General features: G+C 30.9%; 1 protein-coding gene across 32 annotated transcripts in view; it reads left to right on the forward strand.

The window, feature by feature from the left end:
- LOC145260301 (phosphofurin acidic cluster sorting protein 2-like) overlaps nt 1-7,040 on the forward strand; it is a 459,714-nt gene extending 452,674 nt beyond the window's left edge. For all 32 annotated transcript variants that reach the window (XM_080118156.1, XM_080118160.1, XM_080118163.1 and 29 more), the window contains 2 exons: nt 836-943; nt 6,286-7,040. In XM_080118156.1, coding sequence (XP_079974282.1) covers nt 836-943; nt 6,286-6,401 — 224 coding nt within the window. In that variant the 3' untranslated portion in view covers nt 6,402-7,040. The remainder of the gene's footprint in view (nt 1-835; nt 944-6,285) is intronic.
- The last annotated feature ends 15,571 nt before the right edge of the window (nt 7,041-22,611 follow it).

The following is a 22,611-nucleotide window of genomic DNA, read 5'->3' on the forward strand; positions in this document are numbered from 1 at the left end:
TTTCTTTATAAAAATGATTCATAAAATATTATTTATTTATAAAAAATATTATTTATTTATAAAAATATCATTTATAAAAAATATTTCTTCAAAAAATGTTATTTATGAAAAATATTTATTCATAAAATTATTCATTTATAAAAATATTTGCTCATGAAAATATTATTTATTCCTAAAAATATTTATGAAAATATTCATTTATAAAAATATTTACTGATGAAAATATTATTTATTCATAAAAATATCATTTATGGCATAAAAATGTTCATATGAATATTATATATAAAAATATTTATCAAATTCTTTTTCTTTAAAAAAATATTTATTCATAAAAAATATTATTTACTAAAAAATATTTATAAAAAATATTATTCATAAAAATATTTGTTCATAAAAATATTGTTTATTTATAAACATTTATTTTAAAAATATTATTTATTCATAAAATAAAATATTGGCAAAAATTGGGATATATTTTTTCAATTTTTATTTTTCGTGTTTTATTTGGAGTCCAAATCAGGATTTTCACCAATTCTTAAAACAAAGAATTTCTTGGATTCTAACTTTGCATTATATTGACGACACTTAAGCAACATCATCAGCCATCAATATTTTTGACGAATGTTTATATTTTTTTTGTTTTACTTTATGAATCAAAGTTTTATTTTATTATTTTTTAAAGTTACTGTTTAAAATAAAAATATAATTGCAAAATTAATTTTTTTTTGTTTTACTTTATGAATCAAAGTTTTATTTTATTATTTTTTAAAGTTACTGTTTAAAAAAAAATATAATTGCAAAATTAATTTTTTTTTTTTTTTTTTTTTTTTTCCAGTTATGCGAATAGGCAAGAAATCAAAAGACCCTGAATCTAAAAGTCAGGTGATTGAAGGAATCAGCCGACTAATCTGTACCTCCAAGAATCATCATTACACACTCAAAGGTAAATTTTTTAAATTTTTTATCAGCAATGTTAACGAATAAAAAGACATTTATGCATTTTTTTATTTTGAACAATTTTTTTATGTGTTTGCATTTTTTATTCATTTTTTATTCATTTTTTTTTTTTTTTTTTTTTTTTTTTTTTTTAAGAACTTTTTTTGAGAACAGGAGGTGACTCCATCTGAAAATGTCAGAAATTCATGTAACTTTTAAGTTCAAGTGTAATATGAACAGACACCTTGCTGCTCCTACATTGTATCCATATCAAATTGGTCCCAATAGTAACCCCTTACCTCCAAGTGGTGCTGTGCTTTGTTTGAAGTGAAATAACAATTAAAAAAAATTTAACAAAAACAACTTTAAATAAAAACAAAAACACTGAAGTAATGTTAAGGAGAGGTGCAAACGAGCTAATGTCCAGGCAAACGAAAATAAACAATGAAATCCCTGGGAATGTAAGCAGAGGTGCAAGCGAGCTAATGTCCAGGCAAACGAAAATAAACAATGGAATCCCCGGGCTTGTGATGACCTTGGTCCATGACATCAAATCGGTCATGGGTCAGACCGAAAGCAGTGAAAAGTGTTAATAACAAGCTGGCAAAGAACTGGGATAAGAGGTTGGAGATGCTTCAATAAAAGAGAAAAGACAAAGCAAGGGCAGAGAGATAGACAGCTGAGGGACAAATTGTCATAGTTCGCGATCACCCCTACCACTACCCCTCCCCCACCTCCGTCATTGTGTATGAAATGTGTATATTAAATATATTGTAAAATAAACTGTTTTTATAAACAAAGTGTCTCGTATACATTGATAAATGAATTAACTGTCCATTTTAATTGCTAGATGGTCACCAGCTAGACATATAATGTAACAGTAATACAATAACGCAAAATAAAACATTATCTGAATATTTACTGAATTGGAATAAAATGAATAAAATTTTTAAATAAAATCTTCAGACATCATCTTTTTGAACATTTTCATTTGAATCAATTTTTTTTTTTTTCTGTGCAATACATTTCCTCTCTGCAGATACATGTTGCGGATGAAAATACCCAACATTAAGACGGTAAAAAGTCAGTTTTTTTTTTTTTTTTTTGGTTCAAAGTTTAAAAAGACATTGTGCATATTCAGTGTATTCTCATCCATTTTCAGAGAAATCTTTTGAAAAACGGTGATTTGTCTCCCCTGTTTTGACAGAAGTTCTTCAAAAATGAAAATGTAAAAAAAAAAAAATGTCCAAAATAACAAATGCACAAGTACCTTTTTATTCATTATTAAAAAAATTAAGTCAAGGAGTAGGGCAGTAAGATGTTTGTTTATATTCAAATTTCTACACGTATGTACTGTTGAAAGAGCAGGAAAAAAATTTGGACAAAAAATATATATTTGAAAATTTTTTAATCTTAAATAAAACTTTTAGTAAGTGACATGTTGAAATCTAAAAATTGAAATTCATTTTACATTTGCAGCCAACAAAAACGGTCCTCTCGCGACGACGACCGGTTCTACGCATGCGTCAGATGACGTCATGACCTGATTTACTTTAGTTGAAAAGCTGAAAAAATTTCATGTATGTGTTGCGTTAGGTCAGTTGGTTCATTATCTAAACATTTTGGGTTCAAATAGTGGTGTGAGATGTCTTTTTTTTCTTTTCTTTTTTTTTTTAAATTTAAATATTGAACCAGTGTTATTCAAGCCATTTTTCACGTAACGTTCGTTTTTTTTTTTTGTTTTTTTTTTTACTTCACTTATCCACCCCCGACCACACACCCAAAAACACCCGGGTACCCACCGATTTTTTTTAATTTTAATATCGAAACAGGCTTATTTAAGCCATTTTTCACGTGTTCGTTTTTCTGTTTTCAACATCGTTCGTTTGCCTTACGTCAGTTTTTTTTTTTGTGTTTTTTTTTTTTTTTTTTTTTTCGATGTTTTGATCTTTTATATCACGTCTAAATGATAATATTTACGACTTAACAAGGGGGGTTGCCTCTCTATTTAATTTGCCCGACTTTGAAACGTTAAATATTCGACATTTTCGGATCGGCACATGTAGATTCGTCTTTTTTGTATAAGAAAATCAAAACTGGATTCTAACCGGATGTAAACGTCACCGTCAACTATCCTGCAGTAAAACAATTTGACCTCATTAAAAACTGCAATGTTTGACATTCACTTTTTAATCACTCTTACATTCACTGTCGCTGTAGCTTAGGTGTTCAGGCTCAGCCTATGGGCCTCAAGGCTCCGGGTTCAAGCCGACCTGTCACCAAGCCCCCCCCCCCCTTATTTTTTTTTTTTTTTCTCCCATTTTTAAAATCACTGTTTTTTATTGTTTTTTTTTATACTTAAATTAAACAGGGTTAAGTTTCCTTTTGGTTCTCCTTAGAGAAATAGAAAAACCTGGCTGAATATCATAAAAGTATAAAAGTTTTCTTGGATTTATGATGTTAAATTCAATTAACTAATTATAAATAAAGAAAAGGTGACGATGACAATAATTCTATAAATTACTTAAAAAAGCAAGTTTACCAGTTGTAAAGTGATGATTACTTGAAAATTCAATCTCGCTGGATTGAAGGTGAATACGTTTCTTCTCCATTGTGTGTTATGTGTAAGCAATTAAACATTGTCTAATGAAGCAATGGTTTCAAGTTAGATGAAAAAACACCTCTTTCTCACAGAAGAGATGTTGCAAGCCTGTCTCTGCTTTATCGTTATTTTCATGGCAAGTGCTCATCTGAGTTCCAATCTATGGTCCCTCCCCTCGTCAAACTTTCATGAGAAACATTCGTATAGCTGAAAACACTATCAATAAATTCCCCCACTCTTTGTCTGTGCCTAAACCTAAACATATATTCCATGAACAAAGCTTCTTTCTTAGAACTGCACATAAGTAATCCAATTTATCAAATTTATACTAACGATTACGATATTGTCCCATTGACTACTGTACAATCTTTAACCCTTATTCTCAAGTGGCCTCTAGGCCTTGATAAGTGGTGACTCCGATGTAAAAAAAAAAAAAAAAAAAACACCTTACTACTAATCTTCCTTATTTTTCAAACTTAACCTTATTTTATTGCGGTAAAAAGGTTTTATGGTAGAAAATTTTTTTTTCTTTGTGGTAGGTATACTGTGAGAATTTGAACATCTCAATAATGTGATGTCATGTAAAAAGGTTTGAGAACCGCTGGACTAAGACTGTTGGCTTTGAAGCCAAGGGAAAACTCCTGGCTTATTGAAGTTTGATTTCTCCGTTGAAAAGTTATTTAGGTTTAACTTTTAAAATCCAACTGACATAATCTATATATATAAATCTCACCTGTCTCTTTAAATGTATTTATGTTTGTATGTCAGCCTAAAACTTTCGACAGAGGTAACGGATTTTTACGAGATCAATATCATTTTGAAAGTCGACCCTTCGGACTACAAATATAAAAAAATTGGCGAAAAATATTAATTCCTTCACCGTCAACTGGACACTTTTCTGCAGGGAGGGGTTGCTTTTTTCGCTGATATTTTCAAAAGTCATCCCCTATTTTCGATTGTCTAGCCTTAATTTTTTTTTTTTTTTTTTTTTTATTCAATTTTCACCCCAAACAAGGCACAGTGCCACTTTGAAGTAGGGGGCTACTATTAGGGAATTAATTTGCGGGGTCATTATGAAGGGAGAAGAGTAGAAAGATGTTTGTTAACATTACACTTGAACTTCTGCATATCATTGCAGTTGGGAAAGCAGAATCCCGGAAGGGAGTTCCAAAGACCCGCAGTTCTGGGGAAGAAACTATTGGAGTAAAAGGCTTTCTTGCACCTAGGGATCTCTACTGTAAAGGGATGAGACTTAGTAGCTTATCGGGTTTGCCGGGGGTAGTTACGTCGGGGAGGTACAAGTGTTTGCAGTTCGTCAGAGCATTCACCATTAAAGTATTTGTAGAACAGGCAGAGGGATGCAACATCTCGTCGATGGGACAGAGGTTGAAGCCTAGATGACAGTTCAGGACCTATCAGGTTGGCGACTCTTTTTTGAACCCTGTCCAGGAGCGAGAGACAAGCAGCAGATGCACCAGCCCAGATGTGACAACAGTACTCCATACATGGGCGAATTGTTGCCTTATAGAGGTATAGGATACTGGCAGGCGTAAGTAGTTTTCTAGCACGGTAGAGGGAGCCAACCTTCCTTGCAGCAGCCTTGGCAATGCTCTCAATGTATCTATTCCAGTTCATATTCCCTGTAAACGTTAGGCCGAGGAGTTTAAAAGAAGTACTTTCCGGCAATGTGTTCTTGGCCATTGCTATTGGTGGTAGAGAAGGTTTCTTGTAGTTATTGAAGGAAACAAGCTTAGTCTTAGCAGCATTGAATGAGACCAACCATTTTTGTCCCCATTCCACTACGGATTGGAGGTCATCCTCTAGTGTTTCTGCCATTTTCTTGGATATGTGTTCATTTGTTTTCCCCTCATATCTGTTATAGAGAGTGGTGTCATCGGCAAATATACCCATCTCCGAAACAATATTATCAGGGAGGTCGTTTATGAATATCAGGAACAATAGAGGTCCAAGGATAGACCCCTGAGGCACTCCCGCATTTATGTCATGTTGTTTGGATGTACGTCCGTCGAGGACAACTTTAAACCTACATCACTTCTGCTTTGCAATGGTCACAAAAGCAAAGACGTCAGTTTTTTGTGTTTTTTTTTCACATTCTTTGCCTTCTTCATGCTATGGATTTGAGACTACCTGCCTACTACCACTTTTTTTTTTTTTTTGCTCAATAAACGTCAGGCACCCAGGCTAGTTTTATAGATATGTAACATCCAAATTTATGAACATTAACTTTCAAAATTATACTGACATAATTTTATAGATTTTTTTTTTTTTTTTTCACTTAGAAGTCACCACTTATCAAGTCCTGAAGGCCACCCAAGGATAAGGGTTAATGAATGTAAGGTGGTAGTATAGTCATCATGATAGTATAAATTGGATATAATTTTATTATTTATAGAGACGGCTCAACAAGAACTTGTTTATATTAAATTTGAAGAATACCATGTTGTATATAACCAGAAAGCAGGCCAGCAGAACAGTGTTCCACCGGCGGGCAGTTCTGGGAACAAAGTTTTGTTTACGGAATCTGCATTTAAATTTAGGCAGTTAGAGAGTGGGGAAAATCGCATATAGTATTGTAGCTAGGATGCAGAATTTTTTTGGTGAAAATTTAGCAAGGGGGAACGAAAGATTGGAGTTCAGTCGAGCACTTGTCATGAAAATTATAGCATCCAAATTTATTAACCTTAAAGAAGATTCTTTTCTAAAAAATGTTTTGTTTTTCCTTTCAGTTGTTGTTGATGGCGTTGAATGGACCGGTGTTAAATTTTTCCAGCTGTCTTCACAATGGCAGACGCACATCAAAAACTTCCCTGTGGTCATCTTCTCGTACCAAGAACCCGTCTGAAGCTAATCAATGTATTAATGTCAGACTTTGGTGTTTTCCGAATAAAGCTATCTCCTCGTCCTGAAACCAACGTCTCTGAGTGTCTGCCAGAGGCTCTGCCTGTAGCATGTGTTCGGCTCAGCTGTATATTCAGTCAGTAACACTTCCGTCGTCGTCAGTAGTTCTCTCTTGTGCCAATGTCCACCTCCCCTCTCCTTCCTACTACTTCTCCTACTGGAATATCCGTATAATTCTTCCTTGGCAGACATGTTTTGGCTACTGTATACAAAGGGACGGAGAGAGAAAGACGAGGATCTTACTGAGACATAGAATGACAAACGGACAAAAAGAATCGTTGGAATCTCTCTTCTAATTTAGACTGTGTTATAATTGTGACTCCAGGTGATGCCAATTTCCATGCGTAGACAGTGTACAAATAGCAAACAAGACAGACAACACATTCATGGCACTCTCAAGAGGGAGGGAAGAAGAGTTTAAGGTTTCTTCTTTCTGCCTTGATGAATCATGGGGAAAGGGGGGGCTGTAACAGTAACTTTTTCATTAGAAACACCTTTTTATAAAAAAAGCCTAAAAATTAAAAAAATCTTAGTTATGATTCTAAGCAGTTATTGCTAAAAAAAAATGAAAGAAAAATAAAAAGATGTTTGAAAGAAGAAAAAACAAACAATGTAAGTGAACTTTCAGAAGAAGTTTCTGCCCTCTCTCTCTCTCTCTCCTCTCTTTCACTCTCTCCCTTGCTCTTTTCTCTGTCTCTTCTTTACCCTCTTTTGCAGTCAGATGGTATCTGAAACATGTAGAAAATCAAATTTTTTTTTTATATATATAATTTTAGGAAATGTATATTGTTTTCTTTATATGTATGTATATAATGTGTGTGCATATAGACACACATTATGTATGTGTGTGTATGTATATATTATATAATGTGTCTACATATATATATATTTGTATACATGTATATATAAATATATATATATATATATATATACATACACACATTATATACTGTATATATATATAATATGTGTATATATAGAGATAGAAAAAGAATGAAAAAAAAGCTTAAACGTGTGCTGTTCCTTTTTTTGTCTTTTTTTTTTTTTTTTTTTTTCGAAAGATTGTCACGCAGTTACCTTGTTTTCTTGTGCTGGTCAACGGTGGCGCCATCTTGCTGTTTAAGATAAATCCTTTCTGACTCTATCCGCCTCTTCACCTTGCTCGGCATCATCATTGTTGGTGCTTCATATTAAACATTTTCTCCTCCTCTCCATTGACCCACCAAATCCATCAAGAAAAACAAACTGTATTATTTATGAAAGAGTTGATCACTGTATTGTGCATTGGCTGGTGTTAACTAAACTGCATAAACAGTCCTGCCTGTCCCCTTACCCCAACCATCCTTCAACATGATGTATGCCGACGCCACCACCGATGCCATGCCACCGATGCTGACAAAATTTGGTAATTTGTGAGATGGTTAATATTTTTTTTGCTATCATAAAACAAAAATGGATGGGATACGATGATGATGATTGGGCGAAAATTAATTTGGGGGCAACTGAATCTACATTTGTCAAGGAAAAAAAACAATTTTATTTTTATTTATTTGTTTTTTTATTATTGAATAAATAAAAAGTGATGAATGTGATCCAAAGAACTAAAAAAAAAAAATACAAAAAAAAAAATTTGGTTGTTTTTTTCCAAAAGTAAACGTTCACCTCTGCTGGCCATTACTTCAGTCTGCTTTTGCTTATGATTATTTTTAAAAGTTTCTGGTGAACCTCTAAACCCCCTCACCCACAAAAAATATCATTGTATCTCCTAAACATTTTCCCAACAATTGTGGAGTAGACCTTGCTGGATGCTGGGCAGATTAAGAACATTTATTAAATACTTTTTCCTTTTTGTTTACAACTTTTTTGAATTGTAAAAAATTATAATTATAGCTTTTTTTGGGGGGGGGGTAGATAGACTTTTAAGAAAGTTTAAATGCTTGGATTTTTTTTATTACCTTATTTTTTTTATTTCTGGGCGACTTGTGAGTTTGTTAAAAAAAATAAAATGAAGTGGAAGAAGAAAACTTCAATAAATTTTATTTTAAAAAGTAAATAATTACTATTAAGTTTAAATTAAGTAAATTTAAAAATCAAATTTTGGAATTTTTAGTATTTTGTATTTTTACTTATTTTATTAAGATAATTTTTTTTCCTCCGATTTTTACATTCTGAAAAAAAAAAAAAAATATATATATATATATAGAGAGAGAAAATTGTTAAAATGAGGCTCTTACTTTTAAAAATTTAACTTTTAATCAAACGTGATATTAAATTAGTATCTCTCACCTTCTCTCCTCCCAGTTCCATTTTTTATGGATTTTGTGAACAAAAAAGGACAACATTTTTAAATATTGAAACAAAAAAAAAAAAAAATTTTTTTGTTTTATCCATTTCACTTTTTTTTTTTTTTTTTTTTTTTTTTTTTTTTTTTTTTTTTTTTTTACATTTTCTCAAATCCTGACAAACAATAAAAAATTTGAAATTATCGTAAATCATACACAAAATTAAGATATTTTCTTTTCTTAATTCATAATTTTAGACTATTCTTTGTTCAGTTTTGTTGGGGATTTACCAAATCAACAATCATTTCCAGGTAACAAACTAAAATTTACAAAGACAAATTCTTTTTTTTTTCCATAACTGCAAAGTAAAATGAGTTATCCTTCTTTACTACCCTAAACAAAAATAATTTTGAAATCGTCAAACTTGATTGTTTTCATAATCCTAAACTCTTAGAATCACATTATATTTCAATAAGAAATTTTCATTTTATTTTAATTAGATTTTTTTTCTTAGTAGAATTACAAATTTTCAGCCATTTTCTCTCCTAGCTTCTTAAGCTACAGTGACCATCATTTTTTGATGAACCTTTTCAGATTTTGTTAAAATTTATTTGATTTAAAATTATTCAATTTTATTTCCAAAATTCTGTAATTTATTAAGATCCAGATATTTTTTTAATAAATTGAACTTCCCCAGTTATTTTATAAAATTATAAAATTTCTTAAAAGATCCAAATGTCAAAATAGTGGATGTCTCTTTTGCTGCTGCAGTTTAATATGGTGACAAACAACATGGCTGGACACACATACTGCTATCATGTATATAGTAAAAAATAAAAATTTTATTGATTAAAATCAAACATTTAAAAAAATGATAACTATTGAAGTACCCAATCTAAAAAATGGACTTATAATTTAAAGTTATTCAGACTATTCTTCTCATCTTGGGTGTTATTCTCACAACGATCGGTTAATATAACGTTCTTCACATGCATCTTGCTGAACTTGGTTAATCTGTGCAGAATTTTCAATGGAACTCTTTATTTAATCTATGGAGGTAATCTGCTCTTGTTCGGTCAGCCATGAGTGGGTAGAAGTAGATCTTAATCGTATTCTTAATATCGTCTGCACTGAGGATTCAACCTTAAACCTCCAGAAAACTGTCACTTAGAAGTGATGATTATTTAGTGAAAGACTTGTGGATGTTGAAGGTCAATCCTTAGTGCAGATGGTGGACTGTGAGAAGTTGAATAACGAGATGTTTGTTCATATTACATTTAAACTTCTGCAAGATGAGAGCAGTTGTTTTAATATGAACCAATTCTCATCTCAAAAAGTTGAAACTAATAATAAAGAGTTTTTTTGTTTTGTTTTTTTGTTCTTAGAAGATTTTGTGTAGTTTGAATAAATTTGGAAACGGTGAGTTTTTACCAAAGTAAATGTAGGTATTTCAGGACTAACGGGAACAAAAAATAGAAAAAGGTTAAAAACTGACATTTTTTGTTTTGCCATTAATATAATTGTCATTAGTTTAATAAACAAAAACTACACGTTTTTTTTTTTTTTTTTTTTTTTTCAGTTTTAATGGTTTTTGTTTTTTTTTTGTTATTAAAAACAAATGATTTGAGTTTTTATTTAGAATCAAAAAAAAATACAGAAAATTTTTTTGATGTTCATACCTGTCACAGAACAGTCATATTCCCAAAATCATGTCAATTGATCTAGTTATTTTTTAACAAAGAAAATCAAAATTTACAATTTGTAGCAATCCAAAAAGTTTAATTATTTTGATTTCAAACAAAATCTCGGTAGTCAAATTGAGTTATCGCCCTTGAGTTTAACAAAACAACATGGTGGTTCCTATCTTGCTTGTCATAAAATTTGATTATTTTCTTTTTTTTTTTTTTAATTTAAAAAAAAATTATTTGATCAATTTATGTGATTTTTTTGATAGCATCGTACATCACAAAGATTTGTCTGTGTTTTTGTTTCTAAGTTGAATTCTAAAGAAGAACTGATTTTAGTAAACTTAAAACTTAATATGAGGCTCATTTACTACTCGACAGTCAACAGAAAATGTTAAATTATTTTATGTGAAACGTCAAGTTTTATCAGAATGATCAGAAAAGATTTTGACATTTAAGGGAAGTTCAAAATTTGAATAAATATTTTAATAGTTGACCATTTAATATTATCAACAGATTTTCTGGGGAGAAAAAAAATTGTTGATTTCAAATTACAAATTTCATGATTCTTTTATTTTATTTTTTTTATTATACCATTAGAATTTTCTAGTAACATTGAATGTTTTTATTATAAATAGTTTTAGATTCGTCTGGGCGTCAGGTTCTATTATTGAATATATCAAAGTGTTTAAATCTTTAAATAAATTATCAAAAATAAATTAGAAGTTGAACAGATAATGGCTATGGATGGGATTGTAATCATCATATAAGAATTAGTGGTTTTTGTTTTTTAAGAAAACAGGTCTTTTCCCAAGAATAAATGAATAAGAAATAAAATGATATTAAAATAATAATAATAATAATAAAATAAGAAATAAAAAAATAAGAATTAGTATTTCTTTTTTTTTTTTTTTTTAAAGAAAGCAGAAGGTCTTTTCCCAACTAGTAATAAAATGTGCTATAAATTTAACAGAACCTAAACCGTCAGACATATTTTTAATGAGTAAATTTTTCAACAAAATCATTTTGTTTTAGTATCTGCTATTAGAATACAAATCTTTTTAAAGTATTTTATTAAACTAATCCTACTTTATTGATAAAATCGCACGCCAAATAGATTGAAGTACTTCTTCGCCACTTTAGATGTTTTTGAACGCATTTCATGTAGTCCGAAAATGTCCTTTTTTTTTTTTTTTTTTTAAATTAATCAGATTTCAAAATGGTCTCAAAGGCTTACAACATATGCATTCTGTATATAGGAAAGCGATCTAACTTATCCCCCCCCCCAATTTTCAAGTTCTCAGCCTTAAAATCTTGTTTTTGACGTTCATGCCCTAAGGTCTTTACAAGTGCAGCAAGATGTTGGATGTTTTATCTATTGTTGCTGGTTACAAACGTAAGTTTTCAAGCTTCAGTGTCCCCAAAATGTAGGTCCGCCATTTCTCCTAACTGTGATATACTCAATCAAAACCATTGATCATTTTTATGTCTTGCAAAAATGATTTTTTTTTTCCAATCTTTTTAATCTGAAGACCTGCACACACGCACACTTGCACTTTTTTATAACGACTGGATTATCTGTGACTTTTTTTTTTTAATCTAAAGTTTCGTTTGATACGCTCGCGAATGATAATCCTTTGTTATACATATCAACTTTAAAAAAAAAAAAAGATTGTGCAACGGAATAAGCTAAAAATAAGACGTTGAAAGAAGAAATTAAAAAGAAAAAGAAAAAAATGTCTCCATGATCAAGAATCTGCTGTCGAAAAATACATCAGTTTGATTTTGTTTCTTTCGATTGTTCAGAAACCGAAAAACGAAGGAGGAAAGAATTTTTTTTTGATTTTGTAACTTTTGTTCATTTCTCATCTGAAGTAGAAACCGTTTCGTTAATTTTTTTATTTTTTATTTTACCAAAAGACAGAATTAATTTTTCAGTGTTTGCATAGATTGGTGATCTTTTAAACCAACGCATTTCAGGTGAAAACATTTTTATGTAATTACGTATCATGTCGAAATTAGTATAAATTCCAAAAATTACAAAAAATGATCCAGTAGAAAAATAAGTAAAAATAAAATTTATCAAATTATCGAGTTTTATTGTATTTTTTTAATGGGGAAGTGTTGTGCAACCAATTCAGTATGACAAACTGATTTATCTCCTTTGACGTAAATTCACTTGAACTAAAGGTCTGCCATTTTTAAACAACATGATTATGAATGATTATTTGTTAAAAATGCATTTACCAAATCTTCTAGAGAATAATTTTTTGTAATTTTTACAAATTTCATCATAAGCACATAATGTTTTCACCTGAAATGCGTGGATCTAAAAGATCATGAATGTACACAAGCATCACTTTTCATCAGAAAAAATGTAGAAATGCATTTTTATTTTATTTTTTATCCTGGAAAGAAAAGCATTAAAATCTGCTTGGCATTTCGTATTTAAAATGACAGGAAAATATTAAAAAGAATCTATTTTCCATGAAGTTCAGCATACAACGTTTGAATTCCTCCATTTCCCCCTATCGGCCTATTTTTTCAAAAGAGAGATGCACTGATGCATTCGTTTATTTACATGCATAAATTCATACATGTGTGTGTGTGTTTGTATAAATGCATCACACACACCTATGTTTATAAGAATAATTACAACAAGGTTTTGTTCATAGGAGGTAATCCAGTGAATCCTTACTGTGTTATGTGGAGGTATATATATGTGTTGGGACGATTAATCTGAGTCAGAAAATCTTAACATTTGGGAGTTTCGGAATCGGTATCAGAATTGAAAATATATGTGCCTATTTTCCAATGCCAAAAACAATTCTTTTAATTATCTTTTCTATTTGATTTTGTTTAAAACAAAATCTTCCACGGTTGCTAGTAATAATAAAATATTGATTATGAACTACCAGAAAAGCTAAAAACCTATAAAGCACCCCCGCATGTGTTATTTATTATGTGTTTTACAGTATCAGGAATAATAACTCTACAGTAAAATATTTAAAGATTTATAAAGAATCGGAATCAGGAATTATATTGGAATCGTCCCATTAATATATTTGAAAGAAATTTTCTTGAACATTTGTGTGTATGTGTGTGTGTATATATATATATATTTATATTTTGTGTACAGAAAGTTGTTAGTTGAGACAAATCATTGGTACCGTCGGTTTCAAGCCCGATAATAAGGCCCGTTTAAGGTATCCTTATCAAGCTCTCTTCAGCCAATATTCGTCTCTTTATATATATATATATATATATATATATATATAATTTGAAGTTGCTATTTTTCAAAGGTAGGTTAACCAGTGAAATATAACGAGGTTTATACGAGAGTGCTCAATACAGAAGTAGAGAAAGTTACACTTGTCTTTACATAAGCAATAGTTTGTTGCTACACAGTCATGAGCATGTTTCGGTCTACCAGTATTTACCAACTAGAGACCTCATCAGGCAACAACCCTTATTTTCGAAAACGTTTTTGGAAATAAGGGTTGTTGCCTGATGAGGTATCTAGTTAGTAAATACTAGTAGACCGAAACATGCTCATGACTGTGTAGCAACTACTGCTTATGTAAAAACAAATATATATATATATATATATATGCACACATACAAATGTTCAATAACATTTCTTTCAAATTGCCACAATTAAGCTCAATAAAAATAAAATGAATTTACACTTTCAGAGCATTTTATATATATATATATATATATATATAGTGGTGTGATTGATTGACCTCTTGTCTCACTCTCTCTTATATATAATTTTGGAAGTTTTTTAATCTTGAAAAGTATTACTAAAAACATTTTTTTAATTGTTAGTCCTTCATTGGAAAATTATTTTGTCAGTAATTTAATTTCCTGCAATCACTGAATCAACTTGATATATATTTAAATTTATGTTTCCCTACTACATTTTAAAAAATAATTTTTTGTATTATGATGTCATAAATCTTTGTATATTTATGATTTGCTAAAAAAATGAAATCTTTCCTGATAGTTTTATTAATATAAAGATTATGATGACGTCATTAAAAAACCATTTAAAATGTGATAACGTGAAAAATGTGTAAACAAATTTCGTAAAGCAAAAAAAAATTATTTTTGAAAATATTTCATTTTTTTTTTTTTTTTTTTTTTTAATTCTCTAAAACTCTTCTAACCATATTTTACCCTGGGCAAAATCTCCTGGAACTGACTGTGCAATGTTAATTATGAACAAATATAAAGAATTTTTAACGCATATGTAGGTATATATTCGCATATATGTAGATATATATTAGGTATGAAAAGAAATTATATTTACGTGCTCAATAATAAATAAAACTCTGGATTAGGTATATGTTTTTTATATAAACTTTTAGATTCCATCAAATGGAGCTGTAAAGAAAAGGTGTTGGCCCAAATAGATCTGGCTCTCAATGATTCTGACTGAAAAATGTCTGCATATGTGTAGCCAAATAATTTTTGTATAAATAAATAAAAAAAATATGTATCTAATACACAGCTCTATGTGTTATAGAACACTTTTATATGAATACGAAAAGGATTCTCTGGATTTTTATCCTGTGGATGTAAACTTGGCTGGATTACAAATATACATGCACACACATGTATGTATATTTGTGTGTGCATATATGTATGTATGTAGAATGAAAAATAATTATACATATATACATACACACATATGCTTTTACTATAAGATATGTCTTTATATTAATGTGTATTTTTCTGTACAAATGCCTATAGGTGGATGCTTGTGGACATCTCTTGATTTTGAGATATCAAATATGTTAGTATTAAATATGAATATACGGCAATTTGCATGTAATGGAAATTTTAGAATGTTTTCAGAACGACACATTTTGATGAGGTTATCTTTGGGCATCCTACTGGATGCCAGACATTTACCCGCTATGTTATACATTCCAACCGAAACGAAAGGTCTTTTTAAGATTCTAACCATCACTTTAAGTGTGGTTGTCTGGATCTCTCTTGCACTTGGTTCATCGGATATATTTGCCAGGTAATTTTTTAAATTCTTAATTGTGACATGCTATGCACCCTGAATAGCTTTTACATTGGTAGAAATTCAATAGCTGATATGGTAAAAATAGATTGTTCGCAATCAATGAAAGTAAAATATGTTTGAGATTTGATTATGAAAAGAATTTTTTAGATTCCTTTTTTTCATAAAGGGTTACCACATATCAAGGCCAGGAGAGTACTCAAGGATAATGTGTGTATTGTAGTCATTGGGACAGTAGCGTAGTAATTGTTTTTTGTAGAAATTTGGTATTGGTATAATTAGATTATTTACGAGGACGGCTCAATAAGAACTTGTTTATATTGGAAGTGAAGATGACGATATTGTAGTCAGCTGGAAAGCAGATCAGTGGAACAGAGTTCCACAGGTGGGCAGTTGTAGGAAATAAGCCTTGCTGACGGAATCCAGAGAGTGGGGAAAATTATTGATAGTGATTTTGGCTAGACAAGTGTTTTTTGTGAAAGATTGCTGAGGAAGGGGGCACAGGTTGGAGCTCAGTTGAACACTTGCTATGAAAATCATGATAGAGCAGAGACAGGCAGCATCTCTTCTGTCTTCTGTATGGGAAAGAGGATGCAAAGAAGAGAAAAGGGCATCACCTACTAGGTTACGAAGATGATTTTGAACTGTGTTGAGACAGGATAAAGTCTTCTGAGTAGCTCCTGCCCTGATATAACAATAATACTCCATTTTAGAACATACTTGACTCTTGTACAGGTAAAGGATTGCATCAGCCATGAGATATCTATTATAGCGATAGAATGAGCCAACCATTTTCCAGTGACCTTGACAATCAATTTGATGTATGTGCACCATTTCCAATCAGGAGTGAATATCAGACCAAGAAGTTTGTCTAAAAATGGAGCGCCCTCAAGACGAGAACCGTTCCTTTCAATTGGGGCAAGATGTAGGTCAGAGCACTGATGATGAAAGGAGAGAAGCTTGGTTTTAGATGCATTAAAATTAACAGCCACCTTTTTCCCCATTGCACCACGTGCTCAAGATCAGAGGAGAGAGAATCAGAGAGCTCTTAGTCATTTCCTGCCTTTGAAGTGTTGCCATAGATGTTAGTCAACTGCATAAATGTCTACAAATGATCTACTATGCTCATCATCTTCAAGGCTCTCCACAAAATTGCTTAAACCACCATTGTGCTGTGCATTCAATAGTGGTTCCTTGGCCAAACACTTTGTTGATATCACAAGCTGTTTCAGCAGCTTTTCGACCTACCTTTAATTGAAATAAGGAAATTGTGCAAATTTTTTTTTTTCCATCTTGTATTCAATGTTCTGAACAGAAGACATTTTTTTAAACGATTGTAATTTAAAAGATTAGATAGAAGGAAAAATGCTTTTTAAAATGATATATAAAGTAAAGGTATCATAATGAAAGCTTTTTTTTAAATCAAAATTAAAAGTTCTGCAAGAACCTTCTTGTCAACCTAATATATAGATAGACAGGTGTTAATATAATGTCATATTAAATCCAAAAAAAATTATGGAAAGCAACTGATGATCCCTATAATAATATTAGGACTAGCATATATTCTTGGAAGATTGCAAGAGATTAATGTATTTACAAACAAAAGCATCTTCCAGAGAAGGACTTGGGACTAAAAATTTTATTTATTCTCATAGTTTTAAAGATTGAAAATCTCCCAAGCCACACACACACACATATATATATATATATATATATATATATATATATATATATATATATATACTTATATTTTTATCTTTATTCTAAATCGACCCTTAAAATATCAGATTTGAACTTTTTTATATTCCAACTATCTTGATTTATCCAAAATATTTCACTATTTGGAATATTCATTTTAAACGATTGGATTTTACTTTATAAAATAGAATCTGAGGCAGAATAAATATATAATTCTCAATTCCCAAAGAATCATTACCAATTACTCTGGATACTATATCGAAAATAATTGGAATTTACCTTCCATGTGGATTTCTTCAACCAATTTGGAATCTAATATTATCCCACTCAAATCAAGGATTACTATTCCATTCAGGTACTAAAATCGCATATCCTCTCAGTTTTTTTTTTTTTTTTTTTTTCTCGCTCCTCATTTTAATCAAAAGAATTTCTATAAAAAAAAAATTATTTATGTAAAATAAATTTTTTTTTTTACAATTTAGGAATATTTTAAATATTTTAGGTTCCAAAAGTATGGTTACTGAGATGATTGTAGTTAAGATACTTTTTTTTTATCACTTTAATTCAATGATGACCAACGACCCTTAATTTCACCACATTTTTAATTACCTTGTGAGTGTAAATTTTTATATTTTATGCAAATAATGTTCCGATATTACACTTAATCTTTTTTGCCCTCTGTAAGTGAAACAGAAATTCTAGACTGAAGCCATTTTTTGTCTCATCACCACAATGTTGCATCCTGTTGCCTTTTTATATATATATATATATATATATATATATATGCATCACCACTTATCAAGACCAAGAGGCCACTCGAGAATAAGGCTTAAAGAGTGTACAGTAGACAATTGGACGATAAAGTAATCGTCAGTAATGAAAATTCGGTAAATTTGTTAACTTATATGGAACGGTTCATCAAAAACTTGTTTACGTTGGACTTGAAGACAACCATATTGTAGTCAGCTGGAAAGCAGGAAAACGGAAGACAATTTCATAAGCGTGCAGTTCTAAGAAAGAAGCTTTGTTCATGGAATTTACATTCAGGGTTAGGCACAAATAAAAAGTGGGGGAAATTATTGATAGTGTTTTCTGCTAGACGGGTGTTTCTTGTGAAAGTTTGGTATGGGGAGACCATAGATTGGAACTCAGTCGAGCACACCCCATGAAAATAACGAAATATTATATATATAACTACTTTAATGGAATATGCACTGATGAACTCCTTGCACTTGTACCCGCTCAGCGTACACACCCCAGACTTACTAGATAAGCAGCAAAATCCCACCCCTTCACTTTCGAGCTCCCGAGATGCTGGAAAGTCTTCTACTCTAATAGTTTATTCCCGTGGATTGCTAGACTTGAGAATTCCCTCCCTGCTTCCCTGTTGTACTAACATGCAAAAGTTTAAATGTAATGTGAACAAACATCTCACTTATTTGCTATACATAGTTCCCCTGTAGATATCATCCCGAATAGTGGCCCGTTATGTCCAAGTAGCAATATGCTTTGTTTCGGGTGAAAAACAATAAAAAAAAAAATTTTTATACCACAAACAAGGCGTATTGACACTTGAGTGTTAGTACAGTAAGGGGAGCAGGAAACAAGGAGGGAATTCCAATTTCTAGCATTCCAAGAGAAGGCACTATTAGAATAGAAAACTTTTCAGCATTTAGGAACTTCAATAGAGATGAGGTGGGACACTGATGCTTGTTGGGGGTTTGTGCATCGAGGGACCTAAGTGCTCAGAATTCAGAAGAGCACATTCCATTAAAGTATTTGTAGAACCCACGGATGCAACATTGCGGCGATGGGACAAAGGCTATAACTTGATCAACAGTGCAAGACTATTAGATTCGATAACTATATATAATGAACTAGTTGTGCCTATGAATTAAGGAACAGTTTTGTGCTAGCTGCGTCTAGATAACATTACAGTATTATAAAACAAAGTTATTTTGAATGTCATGCGTATTTGTCCTGTGATGTCTATACATCGTATTATGTTTAAATAATTGTGCGTCTGTGTATCTCTCTTTCATTTGGTCTCTTTTGAAAAACCAACTAAAAAATGTACATTAATCTGAAAAGCAACAACCAACCACACTTTTTGACATTTAACTTTGACTAAACCCATCAATTTCATTGGCTGAAAAAAAAAAAAAAAGTAAACAGCTATGATGATGAGCTATCAAATCGGACTATACAGCTTTCTGATTGGCTAAGAAAATAACCAATGAAAAAAGGAGAAAACAAAAAACGATTTTGAACTAATTTTTGGTTTGATTGATTGTGAAAATTTGTTAGCTGAAAAAAAAAAAGTCTGCTTTTTGTTCCTATTTATACGCCCTCGCCCTGCTCTGCCTGCCCCTCCCTGATTCACAGCCACTGTGAAGCCACCAATCCCTGACACGCCCCTGCTGTACTTTAGCCTTGGCTCATTGCTTCATGCCTTTTGCTGAAATTGGAGTTTAGTGCTCACCAAGTGATGACGTTTTGTGTCTTATTTTTTTGTTTGTATCTTTTTCAGAAGCAAGTGACAATATTTAGCGAAAACAAAATAGAAAAAAAAAAAAAATGGTTCGGTATTTAAGATGGGAAGCATACGCATTAATAATGATGAGCTTTTGTGGACGAAGATCCTTATCTTTGTTGCTTATATATTTGATGTATATAAAATGTTGGGGAGGGGCAGGACCCAATCAAAGTAGATTATTGTTCGAATACTAAATGAATCATTCCTTTTTCAGTTCTTTTAAGTGAGTAAAAAAAAAAACTGCTGGTGATTATCAACAAAAAAAAATAAAAAAATTTTTAATAAAAAAAAAAAAACAATTTTAAATGCCAATTGGTCTATTTTTGAAATGATGAATCATTAAATTGCAAGATCATTCATATTGTGTTTTACTCGTTGTTTTGATTGGCGTGCACTCAGGGGTCACCAAAACCCTCAAATCAAACTCATGTCTATCATAAAACAATGTGGAAAACATCCGAATTATTTAGATTTTTTGGACTACTGTTCTCATCTTGAGTGTTATTTTTAAAATGTTTTGTTCAATGTAACCTCTGGCATTCTTCAGATGTATCTTGTCAAACTTGAGAATTTACACCAAATTTTGAACAGAACCCTTTTTTTTTTCTTTTTTTTTTTAATAATCTGTGGAGGTGGCATGCTCTCGTTCTGTTAGCCACCATGATTGAGTAGAAGTAATTTGCAATTGTATTTTTGAGTGTTGCCCGCACTGATGACTGAGCTTTCAACCTCCAGAAAAAGTGTAATTTTACTACTGATTTTTACCAAATACTTTCAAACAATTCTAATATGAATGCTTGTTTTCTAGATGTACGACCTTACTACTTAACATTATATATCAGTATTTAGTACAACATATTTTCATTAATGTATATTTTTTATTATTTATTACGGCATACTATATATTTATAATAGTGTGTGAGAGGACACTTCTCAATGTATATACTCAACGAATATTTGATATCCAGACTTGAAATTTGGTGTATCGAGTATTCAGGCATGTAGAAAACGTTTTAATCAGTTTTTATCTGGAGAAAAGGGCTGCTAAAGGGGGTCACCTTTGAAAAATTGGTATGTGGGGGGTCGGATTCTTATGTTTATCAATTGCTTCATGAATGCACATGCATGAATCGTTCACATGACAGCTTCCTTATGTTAAGAACAAGTAGGTTTGAAAACACTTGTTAAGGATCGTGTCAAGCTGGCCTAATGGTTATTGTACTTGACTCACTATCTTTAGGTTTTAGTTTCGACCTCAGCTTGATTTTTTTTTTTTTTTTGTTTTTCAAAAGTGAACTGTTTAGAAAAAACATGCACACGTCTCAGTTTCTTTTCGTTTTTTTTTTTTTTTTTTTTTTTTTTTTAGGGGTGGGGGTTAAGGAATTAAATGTTACATTTAACGCCGGGTACAGCTGGTAATATACTAATAAACGTATAAGTGTAGAAATCGTTAAAAAAAAAATTTCATCTCAAACATGGAAATTGAAAGCAGTTCAAAGTATCATTTTTTTCTAATTTATACAAATTGCATTTGCTTTTTTTTTACACCTGAAAAAAAAAACTTAAATTTTACCAATTGTCATAAAAATTCATAAAAAAATTTTTTTTTTTTTTTTTTTTAAATTTAAAATTTTCTTGAAATTTTCTAACATTATGAGTGTCGGCCATGTTTATTGCCTCTGTATTAAACTACAGCAGCAGAAAATACTGTTAATTTAATTTTCAGAGTTTCTTTAATTTTTTAAATAAAAATTCATATCAAAAACAAATGAAAAAAGGTCATACAAAAGAGAGAAAAGTTAAAAAAAAAAAAAATAATTGATTTGGGTTTTAATCGAGCTGGGTTTGACGGCTTTCCAAAAACACAGCACCATTCTAAAATCAAAAAGGATGCCAATAACCGTTAAAATAAAAGTAGTTTTATATGACCTTGATTGTATCACATGAACTAACCAACCAGCCCATCGCATTGAGGTATTTCAAACCACGTAATGCGTTTCATTATGAGACACCTGATCAAAAAAAAAAAAAAAATATCTACCCTCAGACAAACTACTTTGTTATTCTCTCTATTTGATAAAATCAAAAGTAAAACCCTTAAACCTTTTGGCCATGTCAAACGATCAACCATTAGCCTGTCAAAGTTATTCTTTAATGGTGTGTTAGAAGGCAAAAGAGGCAGACAAAAGCTAACGAGAAGGTGGAGAGAAAATGTTTTTGATTGGACATCTCTCAACAGTTGGGCGTCCATCAACCAGCTTGCCCTGGATCGGAAAGAATGCTGAAAGATAAGTCATGTTCGTTTGCAATCCACACCAAGTGGACAATGCTACTCATGATGATCGAATTTTAACAAAATTTATGAAAAAAAAACAATAAACTAATAAAACGACTAAACGTCAAAATCGTGACTTTTTTTTGTTGCTGCAGTTGGTTAGTCACAAACATTATGGTTAAAATAAGAACTTGTTTCAGAAATTTTGAGATGAGGATTGATAATTGATTTTATTTGGACTACTATTCTCATCTTAGATGTCATTCTCACAACATTTCGGCAGATGTAACCTCTGACCTTCTTCAGGTGCAACTTTTTCAACTCTTTTGAACTGAACCCTTTTATTTAATCAACAAGTGTAGATTGTCATTTTGTCAATCATGAATGGATAAAAATGTTCAGTAATGTGGCGCAACAAATAAAGGCATTGAGTCATGATCAGTTCTATGTTCGTCTTCTGGTTCAATCCTTTGTAAAGGTTATTTAAAGAATAAAATTTTTTTTTTTTTTACTTAACATTTCTGCCCGATCATGGCTGATGGAAAAAGAACAATCTACACTAATGAGTTAAATAAATTCTGAGTTTGACAAGACACACACAAAGGAAGTCGGAGGTCATGTCAGCTGAAACGTTAGAATA

Source organism: Euprymna scolopes, chromosome 36, assembly GCF_053919585.1.
Source record: "Euprymna scolopes isolate OS-2025 chromosome 36, ASM5391958v1, whole genome shotgun sequence".
Taxonomy (NCBI): domain Eukaryota; kingdom Metazoa; phylum Mollusca; class Cephalopoda; order Sepiida; family Sepiolidae; genus Euprymna; species Euprymna scolopes.